Source organism: Idiotropiscis lumnitzeri, unplaced genomic scaffold, assembly GCF_059441095.1.
Source record: "Idiotropiscis lumnitzeri isolate Australia: NSW breed Sydney's pygmy pipehorse unplaced genomic scaffold, RoL_Ilum_1.0 HiC_scaffold_35, whole genome shotgun sequence".
NCBI classification, from domain to species: Eukaryota; Metazoa; Chordata; class Actinopteri; order Syngnathiformes; family Syngnathidae; genus Idiotropiscis; species Idiotropiscis lumnitzeri.
Genome location: NW_028283573.1, coordinates 848,325 through 874,076, shown reverse-complemented (window position 1 = coordinate 874,076; position 25,752 = coordinate 848,325). Strand labels below are relative to the sequence as shown.

Here is a 25,752-nt window from a genome sequence, read left to right as displayed (position 1 = left end):
AAAGAGTGCCTAGTGAGTAACTTCGGATACATTACATTTTCTCCCCAACGTGCAAGTCTGAATCTTGTTGCTGAGGCATGAATTCCGAATGTCCTTGCCACCAATGGAGCATAGTTGGGACAGGAGTTTTCAATCCTGTTCCTCGACGTCCGCTGTCCTACCTGTTTTCCAACTCTACCTGCTGCAATAGTCTTGATTCAAATGCTTGCTGATTATCTGATCATTAGAATCAGGTGTGTTGCAGCAGGCAGAGATGGAAAACAGGACAGGACAGCAGACCTCAAGGAACAGGATTGAGGACCCCAGTTTTGGGAGTTGCCATCCAGCCACCTCTTCCTCCTCCTTGTTCCTTTTGCCTTTCATCCAAGGCAGGGGTCTTCAATCCTGTTCTTCAGGTTCGCTGTCCTGTCCCGTCCTGTTTTCCATCTCTGCCTGCTGCAACACACCTGATTCAAATGATCAGGATTTTTATCCATCTACCTTGCTGATTATCAGATCATTTGAAACAGACGTGTTGCGGTAGGGAGAGATTGAAAACAGGGTAGGACAGCAGACCTAAATGGACCCCAGTTGGAGAACCCCTGCAAAGTGTTACACACGTGTCAATAAAATATTTTGAGAGAAGCAGCCACCTGGGGCCGGCGAGCAGATTGAAATGAGCGACCATTTGCATACGCGGCATCCTCCATCTGGCCCGCGTCCACTCGCTTTTGACTCCTGGATGATGTTCGACCTTCTCGCCGCATCTCATCCCTTTGGATTTGCAGCCGCGCCCACCCGCCCGCCGCCTCGCAAACAATAACTTGTTTACGGCGAGCGCTCGGTGCGTCTAATTTTGACGGGCAGCCCTTCCATCTCGCAAATCAATTAATACGACTCATTCCATTAGGGAGCCACTCCTGCCCCACTCCTTTGTCATCAAATGAATAATTTGCCGCTTGATCATTCGCTACCGACACTAATCCGCCATAATCGCCTTTCACTCCCGCCAGACATGGCATTAGAGTGACTCACATAACTTCAGAAAATATACATCTTTAGGGAAATTAAAAAGAAAAAAAACACATTTTAGCAAAACTTTGCATAAAGGGACGCAGGAACCGAATCAAAATTTGGCCAATCAAAATTTGGCCAATTATAAGCCTGAGGAAATTCATTTGTGGAAAATGCTCCAAAAAAAAATTCGAGAAGTTTTTTTTATTTACCTCGGGGGTGCATTCCAGAGCAACAATTGTTTTGCTCCTCCCAAACAAAAGTAAAGCACACTTTTTCAACGCATTAAGATATTCCAAACAGACGCACAAAAACTGCAAGCACAAAAAGTACGTTGTATGTTTTTGATTAGATATATGTGCCTTTGAGAGGCGGGGCCCGCTGGGGTGTCCTGTGACATCAATGAGTCTGCGTGTGAGTGCGCTGCCGTGAGCTGTGGTCAACAGCAGCTCCCGCGTGAGTGAGCTCATCGTGTCTTTTAGTGTCATCATAGAATTCAATAAACAGCTGAAAAAACGCAGCGGGGATTGTGGCTCTCGATGTACGGTAAAAACACCAATATCACTTATAAAAAAAAAAAATACGAATAGTCAACAGCGATATAGCCAGGAGATTTTGGAAAATAAATATTTGACTCAAACTAAATGAATATAATTTTGGACATTTTTTAGAGAGACAATTGTTTAACGTGTGTTTGTTAGGGGTGCGTACGGCCAGATTTTCTACATACCGATTTGTTGACGATGACTGAACATCATTTTGGTCATGAGCAATGCTGTTTATTTTAGCAGCGGTGCTCAAAGTGTAGTACTAATGCGACTAAAGCTATATGGGCTCCCTCTAGTGGCCACAACGATTATCGCCACCGATGATAGCACGTTGAACATCTAAAATTGGAATAAAAGCAAACAAAGTGGCCCGATGTCAGCTGATGTGTGACATTTTGCGAAGAAAGACCACCGCTCGCGCATCGTAAAGATGCGCTTCCTCTCGTGCGCACACAAAGAGATGACGAGCTGCAACCTTGCAGCTTTCAACGCGACACAATTCGCCGACGTTGTTCTTTTTGCACCACGTATTGTTTTAAATGTCACTGATTGTTTCAACGGGAAGGACAAAAAAAAAAAAAAGACATTACAAGTTGGCATTTGCTGCTGATTGGCCCGGCAGGACACATCATTCATGCTTCTTTATTCCGAGAGAGAGGAAAGTCTCTCTTTCAGCGGTTTGGCACAAATAATCAGTCATCGTTTGTTTTTTTTCCCCCCCCCCCGCCCTCTGTCGTCTTGCCTGTGGCAAAAGTGCTCGGATGCGTTACCTCACCTGGCAGGAGCACACGGAGCAGCGGTCGCTGTCCAGCACCCAAATCTGCCCGCTGTGCTTGACCTTGTCGTCGTGGATACAGTCGCCGGTGCAGTTGTGGCCATGCGGGCAGCGACAGTCGTAGCCTCCGTCCAGGTTGAAGCAAACCGTGTCGTTGGCGCACGTGTTCCTGCCCGTCTTGCATTCGTTGATATCTGCTCGGAAGAAGGAAGAAGATGACCACAGCCTGATCTTTAGATTACCGACCTACATACGTACTTACACACATACAAAATGGACGTACACACAAACACACACGCATACATGTGTGAAAGCTCGCAAAACAAAAGTGTCCCAATATTTTTGCTCGCAAAGAAACCGACATTATTGTTCAAGAAAAACTAAAGCTTGTTTTTCCTTTGATGTGTTGCCCCAAACTGGCGCACCCCCCCCCGTGAACTCAAAGTGACAGAGGCAGGATGGGGTCAACGAGCGGCACAGCGCCAGCACTGTTGTTACAGAAGACGCTTGCATGTTCGTCAAGAACGGTGGGCTGCCTCTTGACAGCTGACACATCTTTAGACAGACTGCGAAAGGAGCAATTTCGGGCGCTCTGGGTGAATTCTTTCAAAAAGAAAACGTTTTTGTGTTTTCAGTGACTTGTTTTATTTTGAGCTTAAATTGCGTATTGACAGCCATTAATGAAATCTCTATTTTTTTTATTTTTGTAATTATGTCACTGATTTAATATAGAAATTGTATGTATCAAAAGTACGAGTGGTATCGGTTACTTGGTATCGGAGAATACTGAAGAGTTTATGTACTCCAGTGGGTTTAGTCTGGAAAAAAAAAAGGGGTATCAAACATCCCTGAATAAAATATTTACAAAACTAGGAGGGATGTAGACAATTTTGCGAGATACTGCATGACATTTGGGACGTTTTGTTTTGACGGTGTGCCATAATGTTTTTCTAATGTCAAATATCCGTGAAAAACAAAAAGCACAACACATCTTTAAACCTGAGGAGAATCAATGCCATGACACACATTTGAGAAAAAAAAGAGGAACTTCCGAATGAGTCCCCCTCCCTGAATGCGTCTCGTCAGAACTCCTGAATGGCGAGAAGGAGCCACTGGTAGCACACTCACACGTTTGCGGCACGTGCGACATCGTCTTTGCGCAAACGGGCCGACTCACCGACGCACGACTCTCCGTTGGCAGAAAACAAGCCGTTGTCATGGTAGCCGTCGCGGCACTCGCAGTGGTACCAGCCGGGCAAGTTGACACAAGTGGATTTACTATCGCACTCCACAAAGCCGTCCGCACACTCGTCGATATCTGAGGAAGGAAGGACATGACGAGAGGAGTTCAAGACGCAAACAAAATGGATTACTTACACTCCCCGGCCCGGTGGGCATCGTCGACATTGAGCCGTTCATAATTTGATAGCTCAACGTGTCTCGCATTGGAGAGAAATTCATCTTATTGATTAAAGCGCAGCTGCATTGTTGCGAAAGAAGGACGTGTACGCCAATAGAAGACGGCAACTAATAAATCGAATATTGTGTGAGGGCAGAGATGACGGAGACGTAAACGAGTAAAGTGGCGGAAAATACAACTCAAAATTTCTTGACGCGTCAGATTTATTTTCGAACATTTGAATTTCTCTACCCGGTATTCAGGAGCATGCGTGAATTCAGTATTGATAAAGACGCAATATGCATATTCTTGGACTCTGCGGCGTCGCAGTGACGCCAGATGGCGTATCCAATAGGAGAGCGGTCGGCGGCGTGATTTCAGAGTGCTAACGGTGATCAGCATCCTTTCTGCTTCCCGCAAGCCCTTCCATATATGGGCATGTGTTCACCGGAGCGTGGTTGTCCCCGCACGCTAACTTGATGTTAACACCCAAAAAAGAAAATAAAAAATAAGTGCAGTGTGAAAAGGCCTGAATGCTACCGGCATTTTTGCATGGAATACTCAAAGGGTAAATGAGGTGCTTATGCAGAAGTGCTTTGGTTATAAGTGAAACAGTGGCTGCACTGAATCAAAATGATGAGAAAGAGCAAAATAAAAATGAGGTCAAGGTAAATGGAAGTGAAAAAAAAAGAGAATCTTGAAAGGATGGCAACCAAGTGGAAGGAGACGGAGGGGCTTTTCTCCAGCTCGGTCGACAAGTGTCTTTTTGGAAAGGTGTCAAAGAGTTTTACAAGGCAACGCCAAATAATATTTGGCGGTGACAAAGCAATTCTAATTTCTAATTGGAAAAAGTGAACTCATTTGTCATCTGTCACCTTCATGAAACATTTATGAAGTAAACAGGCAATGTTTTGTTTAAAAGGAGGAAAACAGTATGAATATTACAGACATTTAGGTTGATTTATTCATTTATTTGGAAAAAGTTAATTTTTTGGGAGGCAGGGGGCATTTTAATATCCTTAACTGTCGTTCAAAAATCTAGACAACATTACAGCGGCATTAGGACCACAGTGGGAAGGGGAAAAAAAATAATATGACAAGGAAATAAACAGAAACACATGAAAAAAAAAAAGATAACAATCTTAATATTACAGGGATGAAGTCATTATTTAAAGAGGGAAGTCGGAATCTTGCCAGAATAAAATGACTATTTTTAAGGGGAAAAAGACACTTATGAGAATTTATGTCATATTTTCCCTCCCAAAATACTCAATCATGAGGAAAAGAAATCCAACAAAAAAAAAAAAAAAAAAATATATATATATATATATATATGTAAATTCAATAAAACAAGTTGAAGGATGATATGTTATTTTTTCTTCTCTCTTGGAAAATATTTTGCAAGAATAAAATAGTTTTTTTATTAAAAAGAAAAAAAATCCAATTTTATTAGATTTTTTTTTTTACTTTATTCACCCAATAGTTTGCCTGATTCCTCAATAATTTTGCTGCACCCCCCCCCAAAAAAACATAATTTTGCCGTGCTGTAATTTAAAAGTACAGCATTTGGTCATTAAAGTTAACGTTTAAAAAAAAAATGACTTTATGTCAAATTTGTTTCAGCTGTCATGATTTGACAGTCGCGCATGATAAATCATCTCTGGCCTCAAGAAAAAACACACGTCTGAGGAAAAACAACCAATCAGAGATTGAATGTGTGACTTACAGATGTGACAAAAGATGAGTTTTTATTATATATATATATATATTTTTTTTTTTTTAAATAGCAAACACCCCCTTCAAGTTCCCAAAATGTTCACTCCCTTTCAACATTCACCTCAAAAACATCCGCTCGGACTAAAATAGAGCAGAGCCCCGATGCTTCTCCGCAAGGTAAAAATAAACACAGACCGACACCACTGTGATGTTGGCCGACATTTAATTAAACTAAGGGCCGGGCCCATGTGAGATGTGAGGATTGGGGGGGGGGGGGAATCAGTGGCGGGGGCTTCGGTGGGTGGGGGACTAAAGCCAACAGGCTCAGACATGTGCGCCGATTAAATGTCTGCACAGCTGGCTTTTTTAAAAAAAAAAATAATTTTTCACCATGCATGATGCCCTCCTCTCATTATAATAATGGCACTGTGTGGCATGTGACCTTCGCCGCGTCGGGCTGCATCCGCCCTCACCCCCGCCGAGGTCCCCCGCCGCCCAGCCACTAATGGGATTAAGATCTATTGGCTAATGAGCTCTCAGCCTTTTAATAGAAATTCTGCAGCAGATTAAGTGTTGATCAAATGTGCCGCAGATTAGGGCCTTATCTATTTCAAGATTACCAAAATTCGTCTGAGACAGTCGCACCGACTGGCTGGAAACCAAATCAGTTGAATTCAAATGAATAGAAATTCTCCAAACACCTCAAGAAAAATCCACGCCAAGTGTATTACCTCATCCTCGTCTCACTACTTTCTAGCTATTTATAAGATTTAGCAGTGTTTAAAAATATGCAAATTGGATTATTTTCAGACCGTGGCGGGGTTACATCGGCGACAAAAGCGTTCTCTTTTCTTCTGCACAAGACTCGTCAGTTACAATTAGCGCAGAACCACGTTGTCGTTTGGGACCTCACGCGCGGCGAGAAGATGACGTTGGAAGGTCGGCGCGTGAGCATGAGCGGTTATCTTGTTCAAGAATGGTCGTGTAAAAAAAATAAAAAATAAATAAATAATAAAAATATTGGGTCGGATCAAATAAAAGTGAGGGAAAATTTGCAGCAGAGGTCCAAATGTCATCCCAAAATGAAAAGAGCAAAGCAAAGACTCTTCGAAACGACTGTTAAGAACCCAGGCTAAATTTTGAGACGAATCACTTCAAGATTTAGTGATGGCTTGACATAAGAGTTGAATTCATTCTGACACGACGCTTGTAACTCAAAACGCACATCTCCAAATCATTTTACCCCATTGAAATGGACATGGCCCCAACTTTTTTGCACTTTCTGCCGTGCACTCCTTGGCCACCGGAGCACAATGTTTCTGACCATTTTAATAATTGCTCGATCTTGGCGGAGGAGAAAGAATATATGCCTGTAAGAATTGTTATTTTGTCCGTCTACTTGTAGCAATCTAATGTTTGGGTTCAAATATCTGTTGCTTGAAGAATTCCAAAACTGCCACAGAGAAGTTAATCGTTAGCATGTCCATGCCGTTTTCAATTGTATGTTAGCATTAAGCTAACGTGGCCTTTTTAGATACTTGTTTGGAAGACACCGTGACACAAATTAATTGTCCATTTCCAGGTAACACGTAGAAGCAAACAACGTTATGAAGACGTAGTAAGAGGAGAACGGGGTCAAGGCTGGCTGAAGAATGGAATGACAGCGAGGTAGATAGATGACGGCTTGCCAAAGTCGTTCATCTTGAGGTTATGGCGAGTGGCAGCTTGGAAACGAGCGCGCCTTTACGGCAGCTTCCCCCGAGATAAACCCAAAGCACTAAACGGACGCTCATTTGTCTTTGCTTCCACTTTGCTGCCTGTTTCCCTTTTACCTAAGCTGTCTGTCATTGTCGCACCGAAGGCAAAAACAGTCATCACCTTTGCACCCTGCAGTTTGCCTTGAGGATAAAACAAAACAAAAAAAAAAAGGAAAAAGGCAGGTTAGAGTTTTATTGCGCTCTGCCCGATACTTTTTTTTTTTTTTTTTTTTTAAATCTCGCCCTTTTATCGTCCTTGCTGACCCGCTTGACTTTGTCGTTCTTTTCCTTTCCTGGGAAAGTTAAAGATTTCCTTTCATGCTCTCCGTGCGTTGACTTGCAGATAGCGCTGCAGGTCGAGATGCGGCTGCACTGCAACATTCTGTGCAGATCTCATGACTGCTGCCATACGCTAACCGCCCCGCCTCCCCCTTTCACTATCCTGATTTGCAGTGGCACAGAGGAACACCTGATAATCCTGATAAGACTCCAGCAGGAATGACAAAAATCGAGCATTTCAATGGAACCATTTCCTGTGCCTTCCGAGTTGGAATGGTCCGATTTCATTGAAACAGACGGCTGGGTAAAGGCGACGATAATAGGCATGCACGTCTTTGGCATTTTGGGGCAAAAGGAGCCGAGCCCTGCCGCAAATGCATAAAAATGTCTGACCGATATTAGCAGTTCGAACCCTAAATATACCACAAGCTATGATCGTAAATTTCTTTTCTATGCATCTTAAGCCTACCGAAAAATAAAAAATGTCGCGCTGTAGTGCGGGAAATTTCTTTCGAGCCTGCGGGAATGCTAGGTGCTAAGCTAGCTAGCGATGCAGAAGCGCGTTTTTTTTTTTTTTTGTACTATATGCAAGTCTGTGAAGCAACGAGTTGTGTGATGCGGATCATCCCCTCCGTGGTGAAAAATAAAATATGCCACTCACAAGTGGAGGCGAACAAGGAGTCGCTAAGCATGCTAATCGCTAAAGTGAAATACAGAGTCGGAAAAGACCCAAAACAAGTGCTTGGGTGTCCAGTCGACTTTTAAAAAAACGCGTTAGGGTGGAGAGCCAGCAGCTAAGAACAGAAATGTTGCATTTCAATCGATATGTATCGAGACATAAAATAAGACAAAAGCTACACTAGCAATTTAACAGACGCTTACAAACCGGAACACGGAAACGACTGAATGATATATTTTAATCAATTCAGCTTTGCTAAGGTACAATGATTTTATTGAGATATAATCTGACATTTATGTACAAAGAACAAGTACATTAGTATGAAATATAAAACGCTTTGGGAGGTAAAAAAAATTTCAAATACACAATTACACATAAAATATAAAAGATACTTGATGGAAGGTAGTTTTTAAAAACTTGAGAAAGAAAACTGCCCCCTCACAAAACCTCTTGCGTGCATTACTACAGTTTATTATTCCATGAAAATCGCAAATTAAATCGAAATCAGAAAAATTGCAAGGCAATTATCGCTCAGCCCTACTTGGAACATACAACGCGCGCGCGAAAAGTGAAAATCTTTGCAAAGTGCTGAGCAGCAACGAGTGCGCCGAGAGCGTCTCGCCATCGAGGTGCGGCAGCAGGTTGCTCTGGGCTAAGCGACAGCCCCCGCCATTAGCGGCATCTAATTAAGACACACTAATTACGAGTGATGGATGGATCCCTTTGAAAGGCCGTTGCTAAATAAATAATGAATACATAATTATTGCGCTAAAACAAGCCACTTGAACTTAAACAGCCCCCACAAGGCCTCGGAGGGGAGGCAGAGAGCTGCGGCGTTGAAATATTCACGTGGGAGGTGGCAGCTGGGATGTTTTCATCGGGAGCCACGCGTGATATGAAAAGCAGACGCGGTCAAATTCCCTTTTGACAAAGACACACTTGTAATCATACTGTCGCTTTGGGACTTGTGATTCCAAAGCAAATGGTTCGCCGGCACATGCTGCCCTTAAAGACTCATTAACAACGCCCCCCCCCCCCCTTCTTTTAGTTACTTTGTGTATCTTATTAGCGTCTTTGCCCTTCCTCTCTCTCATCCCCTTTCATCTCCACCTCAAATTACACGTTTATTAGATAGCCAATGTTTGGTCCATGTTGGTCAAACTTATGTGAGACTTCATTACCCAGGACCGAAATTCACTAAAATATACAGCGGTATATTCTGATTCATTCCAAGTTGTATATCGGGATTATTGTAAAAATTCTAGTCGGGGATCAATTGGGGAAAGTATGAACTGATGCGCAAATTTTTGCGGGGAAACCTATTTTATTCAAATTGTCACTTACCGCCAATGACCAACAATGGTACATCGACATCGAGAAACGAGCTGTCGCTCACATGCCTTTTGTTCCGAGTTACGAGCGCTAACTACGGTGGCAGTGAATTTTACAACAAGCAGCCGTGAAGAATTCTTGAAAGAAATGGGCAAAGTGCTTTCTTCAAGCTGTTTATTGCAATTCCTAGTTGAAGTATTATGTCAAAATAATCACATCTGGTGTATTCAACCAATGCTAATTTGTCTTTAAAAAAAAGTCTGCTAGCTTAATGCTAACACACAATGCAAAACGTCATAGAGGTGCTAACAAAACTAGCCATCTTGCTGTGATTATAAACCATTAAATAACAACTTTACTTAACTTGAATAAAACAAATAGCAGCAACAAATGCAGATCAAAGGTTATTATAATAATGAAAAGTTGAAAACGTCGTGAAAATGTCGGCCTTTTTTTTTGTCTTGGTCTAACATTAACACAAAGCGCCAACGTTGAAGTGAGTTACGGCGCTTCTTTAGACAAAAGTAGTGCTTTTCCGCCACCTTACTCACAGAATGAGATTATGAATGTTGTTTTGTCACCGTGTATGCTGCCGCTCGTCACCGCCAGCTGGGACAGGCTCGAACTCCCCCGCGACCCGAATGACGACAAATGCGCCGCAAAATGGACGTGAGGTGTTCGCAGTCGTCATCTGTGTCGTTCGCCTCTTTGCCAAATCAACAGTGCGGCTGAAGACGAGTGCTGCTCGAGCCTGACAAGAGTGAGTAGGAGGCACGTGCGCGTCTCGGCCAAATCATAGACCGTAAACGACATTTACGGCTCCGTCTGCCTCAACGCTTTTAAAGTGAACAAACTAAACCCGTTCGGAGCCGCTGATAGAAAGTGGCTGCGGACGATTCGAGAGAGCGACAAGATGAAAGACGCCCGTCCGTTTTTCGGTGATTTTCTGATAGACTTTCAGCCACCTGAGAGGCTCGCCAGGGACTTATTAACAACTTATTAGTTACAAATTGTATCATCGGAAAGAAAAAAAAAAAAAAACGTCAAAGTTCATCGCTCATAAAATAAAGAGTAGAGACTTCAGGTTTTTATGAGCTCCTCCTGTACACTTATCTGAATGAGGCAGAGCAAAATGCTTCGGTGTGTTGGACATCGTTTCCAGGCCAGCCCACTGGCGTAAAAATACTCATTTCAAACTTTTCTCTTTCAACGTTTGGATTTGGGACAATTTCATGACGGAAATAGCTAAATAAATACGCATATACACTTAAAAAAAAAAAAGTCTCCCGTTCAACCGAAATGAAGCTTTCCTAACTGCAGCCTTTGCAGTTTGAAAATGACATTCTACTGCACTGCAATGTCGATTTGATCAATTATTCAGCCCTAATTCCCACTCAAGTATTCACATCCATTGAACATTTAGAATCTTCACTCGCCCTAATATGCATGTGGGAGGAAGACGGACTACCCAAAGAAAACCCGCGACACCGAACAATTATTTCGGGAGTTCTGATATCAGTTCTCGGGCGGCACGATGGCCTCACAGTGCAGAGGTCGTGGGTCCGATTCCGGCTCCGTTTGCATGTTCTCCCCGTGCCTGCGTGGGTTTTCTCCGGGTACTCCGGTTTTCTCCCACATTCCAAAAACATGCGTGGCAGGTTGATCGGACACTCGAAATTGCTCCGAGGTGTGATTGTGAGCGCGGATGGTTGTTCGTCCTTGTGTGGCTGGCAACCCGTTCAGGGTGTGCCCCGCCTACTACCCGAAGATAGCTGGGATAGGCTCCAGCAACCCCCGCGACCCTCGTGAGGAGAAGCGGCTTAGAAAATGGATGGATGGATGTTAGTTGTTCATTTCACTCTCAAAATATCGTGATAAATAGCTAAACTGACCACTTTGCAGTGGTCTAAATTCTTTCCAGAGCTTTACAAGAACATATATAGGACATGGCGCCGCGTTGCCACCCTGACTGGGCGGTTTGTTCGGGGGCAAGCCGTACATGGCAGCTCCCTGCGTACATTTATATCCTTAACTTGCATGTGCGTGTGGGGGTGTGTGTGTGTGTGTGTGTGTGTGCCCTGCCTCTGCTGCATCCTGCATAATTCATAGGATATCACACTTCTCCGAGCTAGCGTCTTGTCTGTCAGCAAAATACGCACACACATGCACAAACGCACGCGCACACCACGCAAAATGGTAACGACAAATCACACAAACACGACAATTCCGACACATGAGCACCCTTACACGTAATTACGCAAACAAAACACGGGAGAACAATCTGAAATAGCAACTCCGACAAGGCGAGCATTTTTTGTAGTTCAGCACGTCTGTGTTTTATGACGGGCCGCCAGTCTGCAGTGGGACGAGTCTCAGGGGAGCCTTCTAAAAGCTGCCAGGCTCCTGAGAAGAAGAACGAGGGAATGGATGAGCTCGGACTCCCCGTGAAAGCATTTCCATGTTCATCCACCCGGCGCCGCCCTTTCTGCAGCCGGCATCCGGACGTGGGAGGAAAGCGGCATAACCCCTCCTGACCTGTCAATCTGCGCAATTCCCATTCTGTCACATCGGGAACATCTCCGTCTCCTCCGTTCCACTTTGGATACTCTCACGATCGTTACTTCCATCCGTCACCCTTGGCGCACATCTCCATCTTTGACTCAAATTAATTCTTCCCAGTGATGTCGTCAAGTCGGCTTGTTGCAGAATTTTTGGTTTGTCTTTGGGTGTTTAGGAAATAAAGTAGGCGATTTAGACAGGAACTAAGAAAAAAAAAAATCTATGAATGTAATTTCCTGAGTATCAGACAAAAGTCATCCTTAAACAGCGTGGTTTGTTTTTTTTCCCCCCTCTGTACTTGTGTAAAATACCCCAAAAAGACAAAAAAAAAAAAAAACGCCGTCTAAAATAAATTTTGATCAGGCCCTTGTATAATACTAGATCATTTCTTTTTGCAAAAACATTACAAATCCTTCAAAGGAAAATACGGTGTTTGAGTGATCTTAAAGAAAGTAAAGCAAGTCCAAGATACCAAGAAGAGCAAACGAGGTTATTCTCAAAAACTTCTGAGCACGTGTCGATCTCGTGACACAAGGACGCGTTTTGCAAAGCAGCCACCGGCAAGTAAATGAGAGCTTGCACTTCCCTATCTGAAGGACACGTGTCCAAGGTTTTCCATTACATGACTGTCGAGTTACAAAAGCATCTCACTGTTGACCTGTTTCGACAATTTTGTCCAATCTAGGGAAACCTTGCTTTGAGGGAGGCGAAAAGTGCATCTCGGTCAGATCGCCGCTCATAAAAAAGGGAGAAACAACAACCGTAAAATGTTGTGGCAGACTGAGTTGACATTTGCAGTAGCAGTTGGGGATTAGTTCATTTAATGACGGTTTATAGCAGGGGCGGGCAAACGTTTTGATTGGCGGGCCACAATGGGTTTTAAAATTTGACAGACCAGGAGCAGATGGATGGAGTGTTTTGGTAACCTCACCTCATCAGAGAAAAAACACACAACTGTTGACACACAACAGTATTAAGAAAATAAAACATTAACAATGCTTAATCATTTTATTTATTAATTATTTTAATTTGGCGGGCCGGATTAAAACATTTAACGGGCCGCATGTGGCCCCCGGGCCGTAGTTTGCCCACGCCTGGTTTATGGCGTCGTCAATGTCCATCCATTCATCCATCCATTATCAGTACGGCTTCTTCTTACAAGTGCAACCTGTCATGCATGTTTTTGGAACGTGGGAGGAAACCGGAGTACCCGGAGAAAACCCACGCAGTCATGCAAACTCCACACAAGAAGGCCGGAGCGGGAATCGAACCCACGACCTCTGCACTGTGAGGCCATCGTGCTAACAAGTCGTCCACCGTGCCGCCCTGTCGTCAATGTTTCCTTTTTAATTCTTCGCACTCTTCTTTCGCACTGAATTAAGAAAAGAAGCACTAGCAGCGCTAGCAAGAGATGTTGATGTTTCCATCTTTTGTGATATACGGTTTTTTTTTTCTCTCTCTTTTCTCCTCATGTTCCAGCAACTGCTGTTGTCCACTTTTTGTTACAGACTTATGATCTCTATTTTTATCTTCATCCATACGCACCTCAATCCTGCCCCCACGGGTGTTATTTTTACTGCATCATTTTGTTGTCCCTTTTGTCTTTTCCTGTTCCATCTCAAACCACAAACCGTCCGCCAGGGTCGACTTTGTAACTTCATATCGACGTTAATACCTTTATGACAATCAGTTTGACAACTTTGGTAGCGGCGCTGAATATAAATCCGGATCCCGATAAATGGACTGCAGGAATCAAGATTTCTCTTCCCTCGCTGGGAGTTGCTGTCAGGCAGACAGAAGACAAAGAAAAAAAAAAGACGCCCCTCTTGACCCCTCAATCGAACTCAATTGTGCCAGAGGCTCACATGATCCCAGGTGGTGCTACGGGCGGTGGTCCAGGACATTAAAAAACACAAAAATAATAGCGCACATGGGGATGCTAGCTGTCACGGAGCTGACGAGGATGAACTTGAGGACAAAAAGACGTGTTGGGCAGGCAAACATGTCGCCTGAGGCGCAACAAGAAGCTCCGGCCCGCTCAAATGCACACTTGTTACTTTAGTTTGGTGTGATTTTATTTAAAAAAAAAAAAAAAAAAATTTTCAGTATTTATGGACAGAATTTGGACATTTGCTGCTACAGACAATTTATTTTCGAGCAAAAACACGGCAGTTGCTTTCATAGGACGTTCGGGGTTAGTATCCATTTAGCGCATTTACTATCCATTTTTTTTTTGTATTTGGCTGAATGTGAAATGATGTGGTTTGCTTTGGATCGCAAGCTTTTGTGGTCCTCTTTGATGCTTTTCTCGTCATCTTTTTGATCGCTCGTTTGTTGATTTTGACAATGACGTCTCTCTCTCCCTCCCTCCCTCCCTCCCGTTTTTCCATTAACGAAAATAAACAACTGCGATAAAGTGGTTGCACAAGTGTGCACACCCGCTTATAATTGGAACGTGGCAGGCTGTGTTCAAAATGAACCAATTACATCCAAAGTCATTCGAAATGGGAGTCAACACATACCTCAAAGTTTCTCTGATTAACCCTAAATGAATTTCTGCTGTTCTCGAAGGCCTTTCCCGGAATTTGGTTCTTTTTCTATCTGAACCTTGAAGCTTTTGTGCTATCACTGACTGTGTTCAGGGCTCTTCCTAACGACCTCCATTTTGACTAAAGCCCAAGTTCCAGCTGAAGAAATACAGCCACAAAGTATGATGCCGCCACTACCAAACTTTAATGTAGACGTCGTATCTCCTGAAGAGAGCTTGTTTTTTCTTTTTTTTTTTCGGTTGAGTGGTATAATTTATGGGTTACATTGTAGAAAAAAGTTTTGCAGTGATTTGTCTTGGTCTCATTTTTCTGCCAGAAAAAGCTGGCATTTGAACACGGGTGTGTAGACCGTCCACTGCATCTATTAACATTGTACAAGTCAGTTGTTTAAGTACTTTTGCGATGGCTCGTAAATGGTACGTGTCATACTTTTTGAGAAGCCTTTTTCGTCATTCAGCTCGATGACGATGTGAATACTTATTCCAATTCGTTCCTATAATACACACGTTTATATGCTTGTTTTTGGACTAAGCTATTAAAGTGTTGAGTGCAACCTGTGCTCTCTCGTGGTCAATAAATCTGAATAACCGGTTCAGAGGTCAAATCCTCAACACTCTACTTTAATGAAAGCGTGATTTGTTTTCTGCGTTGGGTTTGGTAAAGGAAAATAAATCCCCTACAACAACTCTCTCACCATGTCCAACTGGAGACGTTGCTTTCCACACCGTTCAAATTGCCAATTGTGTGGCGTGTTGCTAAAAGCGCCACGACTGTGTAGCTTGTGGAAACACGTTAATAAAGCTGTCAAATAGAGAGCCTAATATTTCCCCCCGAGAGTGCATAAGTGTAGCGTGGCTGCAGGAAAAGGGGGGCTGAAAATGACACCCTTAAAAAGCAAATTATTCTTTGTTTTTTTTCCCCTGAGTGTGAGGGGCGGCTTAAAACGGTTGAGCTCCGACTGAGCGATGTAAAAACTAATTAGCCGTCGCGTGAACAGCATTATCGTCGACAAAACGGCCCTACAAAGAACAGAAGTGGCCATTTGAAGGCCAGCCCATCAAGTGTAAACAGAGCTAAAAGAAAGGACAACGACAGCCGCCTCGGACATCCTCCGCTTCTTCACAGCAGTAGCGGGAGAAAATTCATTTACTTTAAGACGGGCAGTAAAAAAAAAAAAAGGAACGCCCCATAAAGAAAAAGAACCTTTATGTGCAATCAATACCTGAAACAACGAGCGGGGCCGAGACGCTCGCTTGCCTTCACTCAAGTGCAAAGGGAACCGTCATGACTTGACTTTCTATTAACGCCGCCGTTTGTCTCTTGAAGGACATTCCGGCAGAGGTTGAAATGGGATATGAGAAAGCAAGTGATTAGACGCGGGCCGCCAAGATGAGATTTTTTTTTTTTTGCTTCCACACGGACGAAAAAGCACACGGTTAATTTTCTGAAGGGAGTCGTCGTCACGGAGTAGCCGCCTTGCTGGGTTGATTACAAAGTGAGGGCTGGGCCGTTTTTGTTGTCTACCCCAACACAATGCTCAATCATTTCTTCCATTCTGATTTCGGTTCCTTCGAAATAACACAACACACAGCCATTAATATTCACATCGTTGGCAACAAAATCGAGTACACCCCGAAGTGAAACTATCCAAACTGTACCCTGAGTGTCAATAACAATTCAAACTATGGCAGGAATTGAGCGTCCCCCGTCCCCAATTTGTAGAAAATGAGAACAAACCCAATTGCACCGTACACCAGAAATCACAATACACGAGCCTGAAAATTCTTTCTCCTCACACTCGTGGTGTTGAATCTCACTTTTTGCGATCAGTTCCAAGTCGAAACCTTAATAACAGAAATAGTGCTCTGCGCAATTTGCTAAATTAACGCCCTTCGCAGCAGATTTGAGGAAATACCCACGTCAACAGTTCCAATTTTGCACTTTACTGCGTGCAATTCTAGTTGCTGCTGTGCTGCTGTTGTGTAAAAAAAAAATTCCCCAATAAACGCCAGGATCATTGGCGATAAGATCTGGAGCATCAGGACCATGGCTCCGGTTGTGATCAGGTCTTAGCGCAGAGCCGATGAGGATGAAGTCCACGCTGATTAATGCGTGATATAGAGTCATTCCCATACTGCTGCATGTGCACTGCAAATCCTCCATCGTGGCAATAAAAGAGCTACAAGGCCATTACTCACTGAGGAGTGTAGCCGCGCACACACACACACGCACGCACGCACGCACACACGCGCGCATACATTACAGATGAATGGCCAATAAGCAGAGCAGTGTGTGCATTTATACATCAAGCATTGAGTGCACGGGTGGGGAACCTGAACCTGTCAGGGGACATATCAAGTCCAATGATTGAACAACATTTGTTCTATCATTGCATCATATAGTTTTCATGCCTCATAAAAATGTTCATAAGTACAAATAAAAACACGTTTGATGTGTATTATTGTATACAGTTTGGAGCATTTTGGGGGTTTTACGATGGCAAGCGTGGTTTTATTAGGGCCGCAACAGCAAGGAAATCATTTCATTTCTGATTACAAAATTGCCTTTAAAAAATAAATAAATAAATAAATAAATGCAGCAAAACTCACCAAATGTGTATCTGGGTGTCAGACAGTGTTAGAAAATCAAAGCACATGCTAGCAGTCTGTCCGGTTGATAAGAAAGCCGGCATGCATGTTAATTATTATGCATTATGATGCACAAAAAAAAAAAAAAAAAAAAAACAACGGCTATTTTGTTTTTTGTATTTTAAAGTGACATACCGCTACTGTATTTCCGAGATTGGGTTAAAGTCCATTTTTTGTTGACCTCTCGCATTCCACAGACTGCAATGATATTGTCCCACATGGCCACACTGCAAACGCTCAGCTCGAAATAACTCGTATTAGACAAGTAGGACGTTATTTTGAAGGATTCTTTGATACAGAAACAGGAAGTAGTCGAAATTCCGGTAAACATATAGACGCCTCCTAACGATTAGATGCGGATGAGAACGAAAAGGCATCACGAGGCACGCTGTCCATTCGAGAGATTTTAAGAGCGCCTTATGGTCCGTAAAAATACAGCATGTGTCTCGGTTCAATACAGGTTGGGAAAATCCTCTACTAGACAGATGGGCCTCGCTAAATTGCGTCATTTTTCTGCCTAAGCTGGAGAATATTGGCGGAGCATGGCGTCAAAGTTTGACCATCATTTCAAGGATGTACCCTAAGGTTATATCTTCCCCGCCTTTGGTGTGGTTGATGTCAGTGGCAGACGGAAAATTGAACATTTCTCACCTGTCTCACATCGCTTGCCAGTGAACCCTTGCGGGCAGGCGCAGTTGTTGGGTGAGAGGCAGGTCCCCCCATTCTGGCACAGCCCGTCACACATGGCTGAAAAAAGAGTAAGAGGAGGATGAGGGAGAGAAAAAAACAAACAAACAAAAAAAAAACAGTCATTACTCACTGAGATGCAAGAACGTTCACTATGCACTTAGTCCATGTATTTGCATACGGAATAAGGACTAATTCACCAACATGATTCATGATATTATTCCACGTGATGAATGCATCTCGCCAAAATGTTCATAATGCACGCTTGGGCTGTTTGTTAACGTCCACAAGCTGGTGGAATGCACTGGAGAAAGATGAATAACACAGACGTCACGTGCCGCTAGCTCGGATGAATAAATATTAAAACTTCATTTGGGGTGAGCTTCAAAGTGCTGCATTTTTTTTTTTTTTTTAATCTTCGGAAGTCTACGCCTAATGTGCAAACTGTGTGTGTGTGTGTGTGGAAATGGTGCAAGCTCCTCTCTAAACACATTTCCAATCATGAGTGATCACGCATTTCATTACGAGACAGAGAGGGGGAGCTTGTGGGAACGTTCTGGTTCCCCCCTCATTCACCTCCGCGGGCGCCGCTGAAAACGACGCTGCGTACCTTTGCAGACGGTTCCGTTGCCGGCGTAGCCCGGCTTGCACGAGCAGCTGTGTCCTCCGACCATGTTGAAGCACAAGGCGTTCTCGTCGCAGTCGTGGAGGCCACTCAGGCACTCGTCGTGCTCTGGGAGGGGCGCAAAAGACACGTTTTAATTTATTATTTTATTATTATTCTTGATTTTTTTTAAACGCATGCAAACACGTGACAAACATTTGCAAGCCGTGTTGCGTTAAATGACTCCTGAGAAAGTAAATAGACATTAGTAACATTGGCGGATGACTCATTTGCATCGCTTCTATCGTGATCTATGTGAGCGGCTTCACTTTAATTCGTTGTTATGGTTTGGAAGCTGACAGAATGATAAATCAGCCGTAAATGGACTTCTTAATGTGCGCTAATGCATCAATGAAGACATCTGTTTGGCGTTGTCATTTCCTCAATGAGCCAATGGCTTCTAAATGCGAATGTGTTTATTTACACTGTCAAGACAAGTGTTTTCCGCAGATTCACAAGCGCTTACCACGAGCCGATGCAAGATTGGACTGTACATCCTAATTAGAATAAAGCCCAGGGGCAAAACTGTACATACACGTTGAGTACAGCTACTCTTCAGTACACAGATGTCATCGCAGCACAAAAAAAAGAAGAATCTCCTCAGATACTGGACGGGAGCGTATAAAAGTGGGTACACACGTACCGATAAGTCAGCAAAGGCCAGATTGTTGGATTGCTCAAAAAAAGGTCATCCTGAGCAATGTGGTCTGAGCTATGTTAGGACGGATTTGTCTTTCCTTTATTTGCTCACGCTGGGACTAATACTCGTAAGACGTTAAACCGGATCAATGTTTACGATGACAAATGTGTCTGCGTGTGGGCAACACTGATTTCGATCAAGATACTGACTACGATCGTGAAGTGACTTTTTTTTTATATGTAATTAACGTTTAATACAAAAGTTAATACAAAGTAATTTTCAAGAGAACTTGACAACAATAACCTTCAGCAAAAACTTGGATATTTCCAGTTTTCCTCCTTTCTTTCAAACGGCCACAAACTTAAAAGTGTGCTGCCATCTAGCGGTTGATGGTGGAATTACACCCAAAATAAACAAAAGGCAGTGCAAAATAGTTGCTAACCTGGAACCGAAATTATTATTTTAATTGTTATGAGTGGTTTCCTGACAGTGTAAAAAAAACAGGGCATTGACAGTACACACTCTTTTAAATTAGGACGACTTAAGTAAATATGAACAGTCACACAAGCAAAAAAAAAAAAAAAACTCTCATAGGTAGTAAAGCACTTTAAAAGGAAGTACCAAGTTAGTCTTAGTGAAACTCGGTGTTGCATTTAAATTTAAAGGCTACAGATGGCCTCATGCAAAGTAATCTTGTTTAGTCGCCGCCCGCAGCAACTTCTTATAAATATTTTAACAATTAAGGCGTCCCGCACTTGATTTCTCCACAGAAATGGAACATCATTTAAAAAGTGGCCTCCAGTGGGCTGTAAATGAGACGTTGGGAACATACAAAGGAAGTTGCGCTGCTCACATACATCGATTCATGTAACGTGACGACGTTTGCGCGTAAACGCAAACATTTGCGTCATTTATACGTCCTATTGCACTGACACAGCAACAAAACTGGAATTAAAAAAAAAAAAAAATCAATTTCCCGTCTGTTTGCGGCAGCTGGAAGAATACTGCGGCTCTTTTATACGAGGGAGAGAAACAATCTGCGCCCACTTAATGAACTCTTATCCTCCCAGGCCTCGGCCGTGTTTGCTTACAAGGTGAAATGTTTCTCTTGTCTCTCTAATCCCCTCCGCAGCGGCTTCATCTGAAAACCTTATCTTTGGACCAAAAAGTATAGCGTCGGAGAAATGTGAAAGCATTTCAATCCTCTCCTTGAGTAATAAAGAGGCCCTTTAATGTCTATCCTTCATGTGCCCCTGAACGGATACACATCATCGTACCTTGGAGATTCACAAAAGTAGAAGCCCGGCTTTGCCCCGGAGATTTGCGCAAATATTGCTCGTGGAGATAAGGGAATGCTTGGTGAGTTGCAAGTCAACGTCTTGGACTTGCTTTGACCTTCGTGAAGGCAAATTCATCAAAGGTGCACCTGCACTGGAATATTTGACGACCGTTAAGCACTACAGTCCTTGTTGTAATTATTAGAATGAGATGTATAAATCAACCGGAAAGAAAATACTTTGAGAGTGTAAAGTAAGTAAAAAAAAAATAAAAATAAAAAAATCAAGAGATAAAATCATAACTGGGTGTTAAGAATCAACCAGATTGTCTTCAAACTCAGGCAAATTGTGAGTCAGCATAAAGTGGCTTTGATTAACTCTCAAATACATTTCAGATGTTCTAGTAGGTTTTCTAGTCGGATTGTTTCACATTTTGTGTGTCTCGACAATTTTTCTAAATTAGGGCAGAGGGTCGAGCCCGGATGGGTATCGAGATAGCAACCTGAAAAAAAGAAAAAAAAGGGTCAAGTGCCCAGCTCTGTCTGTCATAATCACGACTTGATTTGATTTGTCATAACACAAGCCTTATATTTTCTTAAAAAAAAATAGGACCATATTCTCGTAATATCAAGACTCGCCCATCGCATGAACGATTTAACTGCAATGACTCGGTCCTCCGTGAAATGACATTTGTCTCTTCACATCCTTTTTTTTTTTGCCCCCTTTGCAATTTGGACCTCACGGTTGCATCGTTGCGACTTGAATCCATTTTCAATCGCTCCCCGATTCGCCGTAAGAGGGAGAAGAGTGCTTTCCTGCCTTCAAGGTCACGTCTGCCCTCCCGACTGCGGCGGGAGCATGCGAAGTGTTCCTCTCCCCCGAGTTCCGTGTTTTAGGTTATTTAGGTATTTGGGGATATTACATGTGTGCACTGGGAGCGCTGTAGGTGAGCCGGGAGGTAATTGCTCCCTGGCTACAGCTCCTGCTGCTCAAGGCGTAGACAGACAAACAATCAATTATGTTCAGTCAGTCAGCAGGGATGCGTCTTCTCCTGCTTGACTCACTCCATCCGCTGACAAAACAACAACCTTGGGCCGCCCCCGTGCAAACACTCCATTCTCATCTTTAACTGGCGTGACAGCAGCCCCTTTTCGGAAGTGCTGCGGTGAGGTGACACGTACGCGGGATTTACAACGCAGGTCCAAGGTCCAAGCGTTCAATTCCTTTTATCGATTTATTTGAATATCGATATAGATTGTATACATAAAAATATAAAATGTCATATAGCATCTAGTTCAGGCGTGGGCAAACTACGGCCCGGGGGCCACACGCGGCCCGTTAAACGTTTTAATCCGGCCCGCCGAACTTGAAAAAATAAATTTTTTGTGTCGTTTGGGCAGACGTGGATGTAGTTTGATCACGTTGATGGGATGTATACAATTTCCGTGGAAACGCTGCGCATGCCCTGAGATCACATTTCTTGCACAAAGTTCCGAGTGACTTCATCTTGAGTATCCATTGATACCAAATCCTGAGTCGATACCTAAGCGATTGATTCTGAATCAGTCATTATGAATTCTATTTAAATGTATCCCAAAGCCCAACGCGATGATTTTTATACGGCTAAAATCTGGAGCAGTTCAAATTAACGAACACAATCTTTTAATAGCATATCAGCGATGCGGCACAAAATAATGATGTAATCAAATGAAATTTAAATATCCAGTTTTAAATCAACAAAATAAAAAAAGTAGGAAATGAAACATCCAAAATGGGTGTTGTAGAACCGGTCTCAACAACAAGCTTTGTGTAATATAAAATTAACTTATTGTTTGTTGTTGTTTTTACATATTCAGCGGAAAATTGCGTGATGGCACCTAATTGGGGTCCGTCCCAATTCAATATTTAATTAGTAGTGGATTTTTAATACACAATTATAAAATGCTTTATTCTGATCTGAGAGAATCTTTTTTTTTTTTTTATACACCGCCATGAAGCAATGATGCCACTTGAAAGCAAACAAGTGGGAAAATCCAGCCTTGCAGTGCAATAGAGGCAAAACTCCCTCTTATTTCTTGATCCTATTTTTGTGCGCGAGTGTGACAGCAGTGTGAACACAAGAAGAAGAGTCAAGAGTACCAGCATGTGAAAACAATCACTTGTGGGGATGGGATTAAATATGTAATTATCATATCAGACCGCCTTTACAATTGCCGCCGCACAGTTTGGAAAAGCCAAGCGGTCCAACAACCTTCCCGCAGTCACCCAGCCGTCACTCTGTCAGATGTTATGCCTCGGGAAAGTATGTCCGCTTATCTCGGGATTAAACAAGGACACACAACCAGAGCACGACAGCATACACACCTCCGGAGAGCGTGCTTTGATAACAATCAAAGCCAGCGCAGAAGCGAGCGTCCACCTTTTCATGGATTAACCACTAATCGAAGCTTTTGGGTAAAAGATGAAGAACAGAAGTGATGACCTTCAGTGGACGAGTACGGGGCCGTTTTTAAATCTGGACACTGCGTCTGGGCAGAGTAGGAGGAGCCCATGCGGTCCAGTCAACCTCCAGCAGGGATGTGAACCAAAGACCCTGCCACAGCGCAGGTGGCCTTGCTGTAAAATACGCAGCGCAGCCAGACCCCCTGACAAGCCGAGAAGAAATACGACTTGGGCCCCGTGCTGTTTTGTCTGGGATTAAATTTGCGAATCAGCCCTTTAATCCGACACGTAAACACTGAGCCATGGAAATGAACCGGCGTCAACTTAATCCTCTTTGCTCGGCGGCCTCGCGCGGAAACCTGGCTCATCAATACGGCGACATTGTTTCGGCTGACTTTGCAATCTGTTAATTGGCCGGAGCAATTGAGGGAGATAAAAACGCTCATACATCATGTGAATGCGCAATGTCAATAGGTACCGGAGGGGCCGGTTTTAATGTCTCTCTTTCGCAGCGGTAATATTTCTTGCGCGGTCAATTTGGAGCCATCAGCGCTCCCTTTGGGCTCTTTTTCAAACACAAGCAGATGTCCAATGGATTTGAATGCGCCGCAGACTCCGGCATGCGGTATCTTAGCATCATCCCGTGCTTATTGTCAATTACTGCCACCGGTGCTAAAGAGGCGCATCGGCGTGCATAAAGAGTAGCACCCCAGTGTGCGCTCTATTATTAATTTGAACTTTTAACGATCGCCCTGCGTGATGTTTGCTTTCAGTGTTTCTGACAGTTGCGTTAAGTGTATTTACTTCGCAAAGGCGCTAATGAAACTGACACGTTGAACCACGGTTGTCCAAATTTGGGATCAGGAGCCCGAATGGGCCGTCGCGTGCTGACTGCTGTTTATAAGGTAAAATGCCGGAGGGTATTTATTTTCTTGGCAAGGAGCTTTTTTTTTTTTTTTTTCAGAGGGCTGAACAACGAGGGAAATATAAAACTAGTTCTCTAATTTCTTTTTTGTTTTGCAATTTGCAATTGCAATTTGAAATGCATAATCTGTTTTTTTTTTCAAGACTTGAAAGCTGAACATTTGAATCCGGTTTGTTGGAGGAGGGAGACATCTAAAACTGTCTGGATAGGGGTTCTGGAGGACCGGACTTGGGCACCCCTGGTCGATGCTGTGCCACCACATTGGCACAAATAGAAACTATTTGTTTCTTTAATGCAAGTAACTCTGCGATTCCCCATTAAAAGTTTGATCCGCATGCTTGATTGTGCATTTGTTATCAAGCACTCCGAGGCCAGCTGCTGCATTAAATCAGTTCAGAGATAACAACTGTAATTCGGTTGATGCAGGGAATGAGTCATGACATCAACCCCACCCTTAAGTATGAGCCGGGTTTAATCACACATATTGACTTTCATAAGGAGATGTGTGGGCCGTGCACTGATTTGAAGCCGTTTTAATAGAGCCTGCATACAATACAGTACCGCAATTTAATCTACTTGGTTGAGAGGAGGGGGGGGGGGGGGGGTTGGGTATTAATCTCCATGGAGAATCTGGGGAATGAGCACACCGTGGCAGAAAACAAGTAGAGTGCGGAAATAAAATTTGCTAGCGGCACAGATGAAAAAGTAGTCGAATTGCCGGTTCAGTGGCGCTCTATTGTTCTTATTAGTACAGCTCGGAGATGTTTTGTCGCATCCGTTAAACGGGTCACTCGGAAGTCTCGCTGATGTCGTTCAGAGGTGCGCCGCGATGTCAGCCGTGACTTTGATGAGGACAAGAACGACAGAAAATGGATGGAAGATTTTTTTTTTCCTGATTATTATCACTGATGCAGGATTGAAAAATTCCACAGAAGATCAGCATGGAGCGACAAATTCAAATTCTCAAACGACACCGCTCAGGGTTGGCCGACAGGAGGTCAAGGGGCATCCTGCGCGTCACTCGTGCGTTCGTTTGTATTGACAAACTGCCTTTTTAATTACAATCCCTTCCTCGGACGACGGGGCGCACAGGGGGGTGGGAGGAGCGACTTAGCGATGCTTTCCGACCACTGGGGTGGAATGAGGTGAATCTGCCTGCAGTGACATTGTCTTGTTTTCAGATGAAGGACAGACACGGCTGACTGGCTCAGATGTTTCTTGGATTTTACGCGATATGTGTGTGTGTGTGTGTGTGTGTGTGTGATCCCGGATTTTGCACTAAATCAAAGCGAACAATTCAAAATGGGCAAAAAAAGCCCCAACAAAGTGTGCCCGTGCTCCCGCTGCCTGCACGTCAAGTGATGTTAAACCAACAATGAAATGTAAATTCACAATTTGACGCAAACAAAAAAAACACTAAATGAAGGAAAATGAATGTCCCTCGTATATATTTCTCAGTATTTTAGCTATCTGGAGACTATTGTTCTCTAATAGGTTTAAACCAGGAGCTCTCGGACTTTTCATATGCAGGGAATTATTTTTACAAGTTCTGGCAGAATAAAAAAATGCAGGCCTATGCTAGCAAGCAAAAAAAAAAAAAAAGTCAGGAAAAGCCTAGTAGAACATCTGAAATGTGTTTGCGGTCACTCAGAACCGTTTTAAAATAATGGCGGGTGGGCTCTGACTCCCATTTGACAGTAAAGAATGTGATTGGTTAATTCTGAACACCAATTCTAAAGGGTGTGCACACTTTTGCACTCTCATTATCTCAGATATTTGTCAGCATGTGCTAATATATAGCTCAGAAATACTAAAACTGATTAGATTTATTAATCTGAATGTAATTTGATATGACGCCATCATATCTCGCCGGAATGGCGACA

General features: G+C 43.3%; 1 protein-coding gene across 1 annotated transcript in view; it reads right to left on the bottom strand.

The window, feature by feature from the left end:
- Nucleotides 1-25,752, bottom strand: part of nell2a (neural EGFL like 2a) — a 76,884-nt gene that overhangs the window by 5,198 nt on the left and 45,934 nt on the right. Inside the window, exons 14-17 of the mRNA XM_088287207.1 lie at nt 18,532-18,654; nt 17,886-17,981; nt 3,494-3,634; nt 2,317-2,510 (exon numbers count right to left, since the gene is read on the bottom strand). Of these exons, the coding sequence (XP_088143333.1) occupies nt 2,317-2,510; nt 3,494-3,634; nt 17,886-17,981; nt 18,532-18,654 (554 nt within the window). The remainder of the gene's footprint in view (nt 1-2,316; nt 2,511-3,493; nt 3,635-17,885; nt 17,982-18,531; nt 18,655-25,752) is intronic.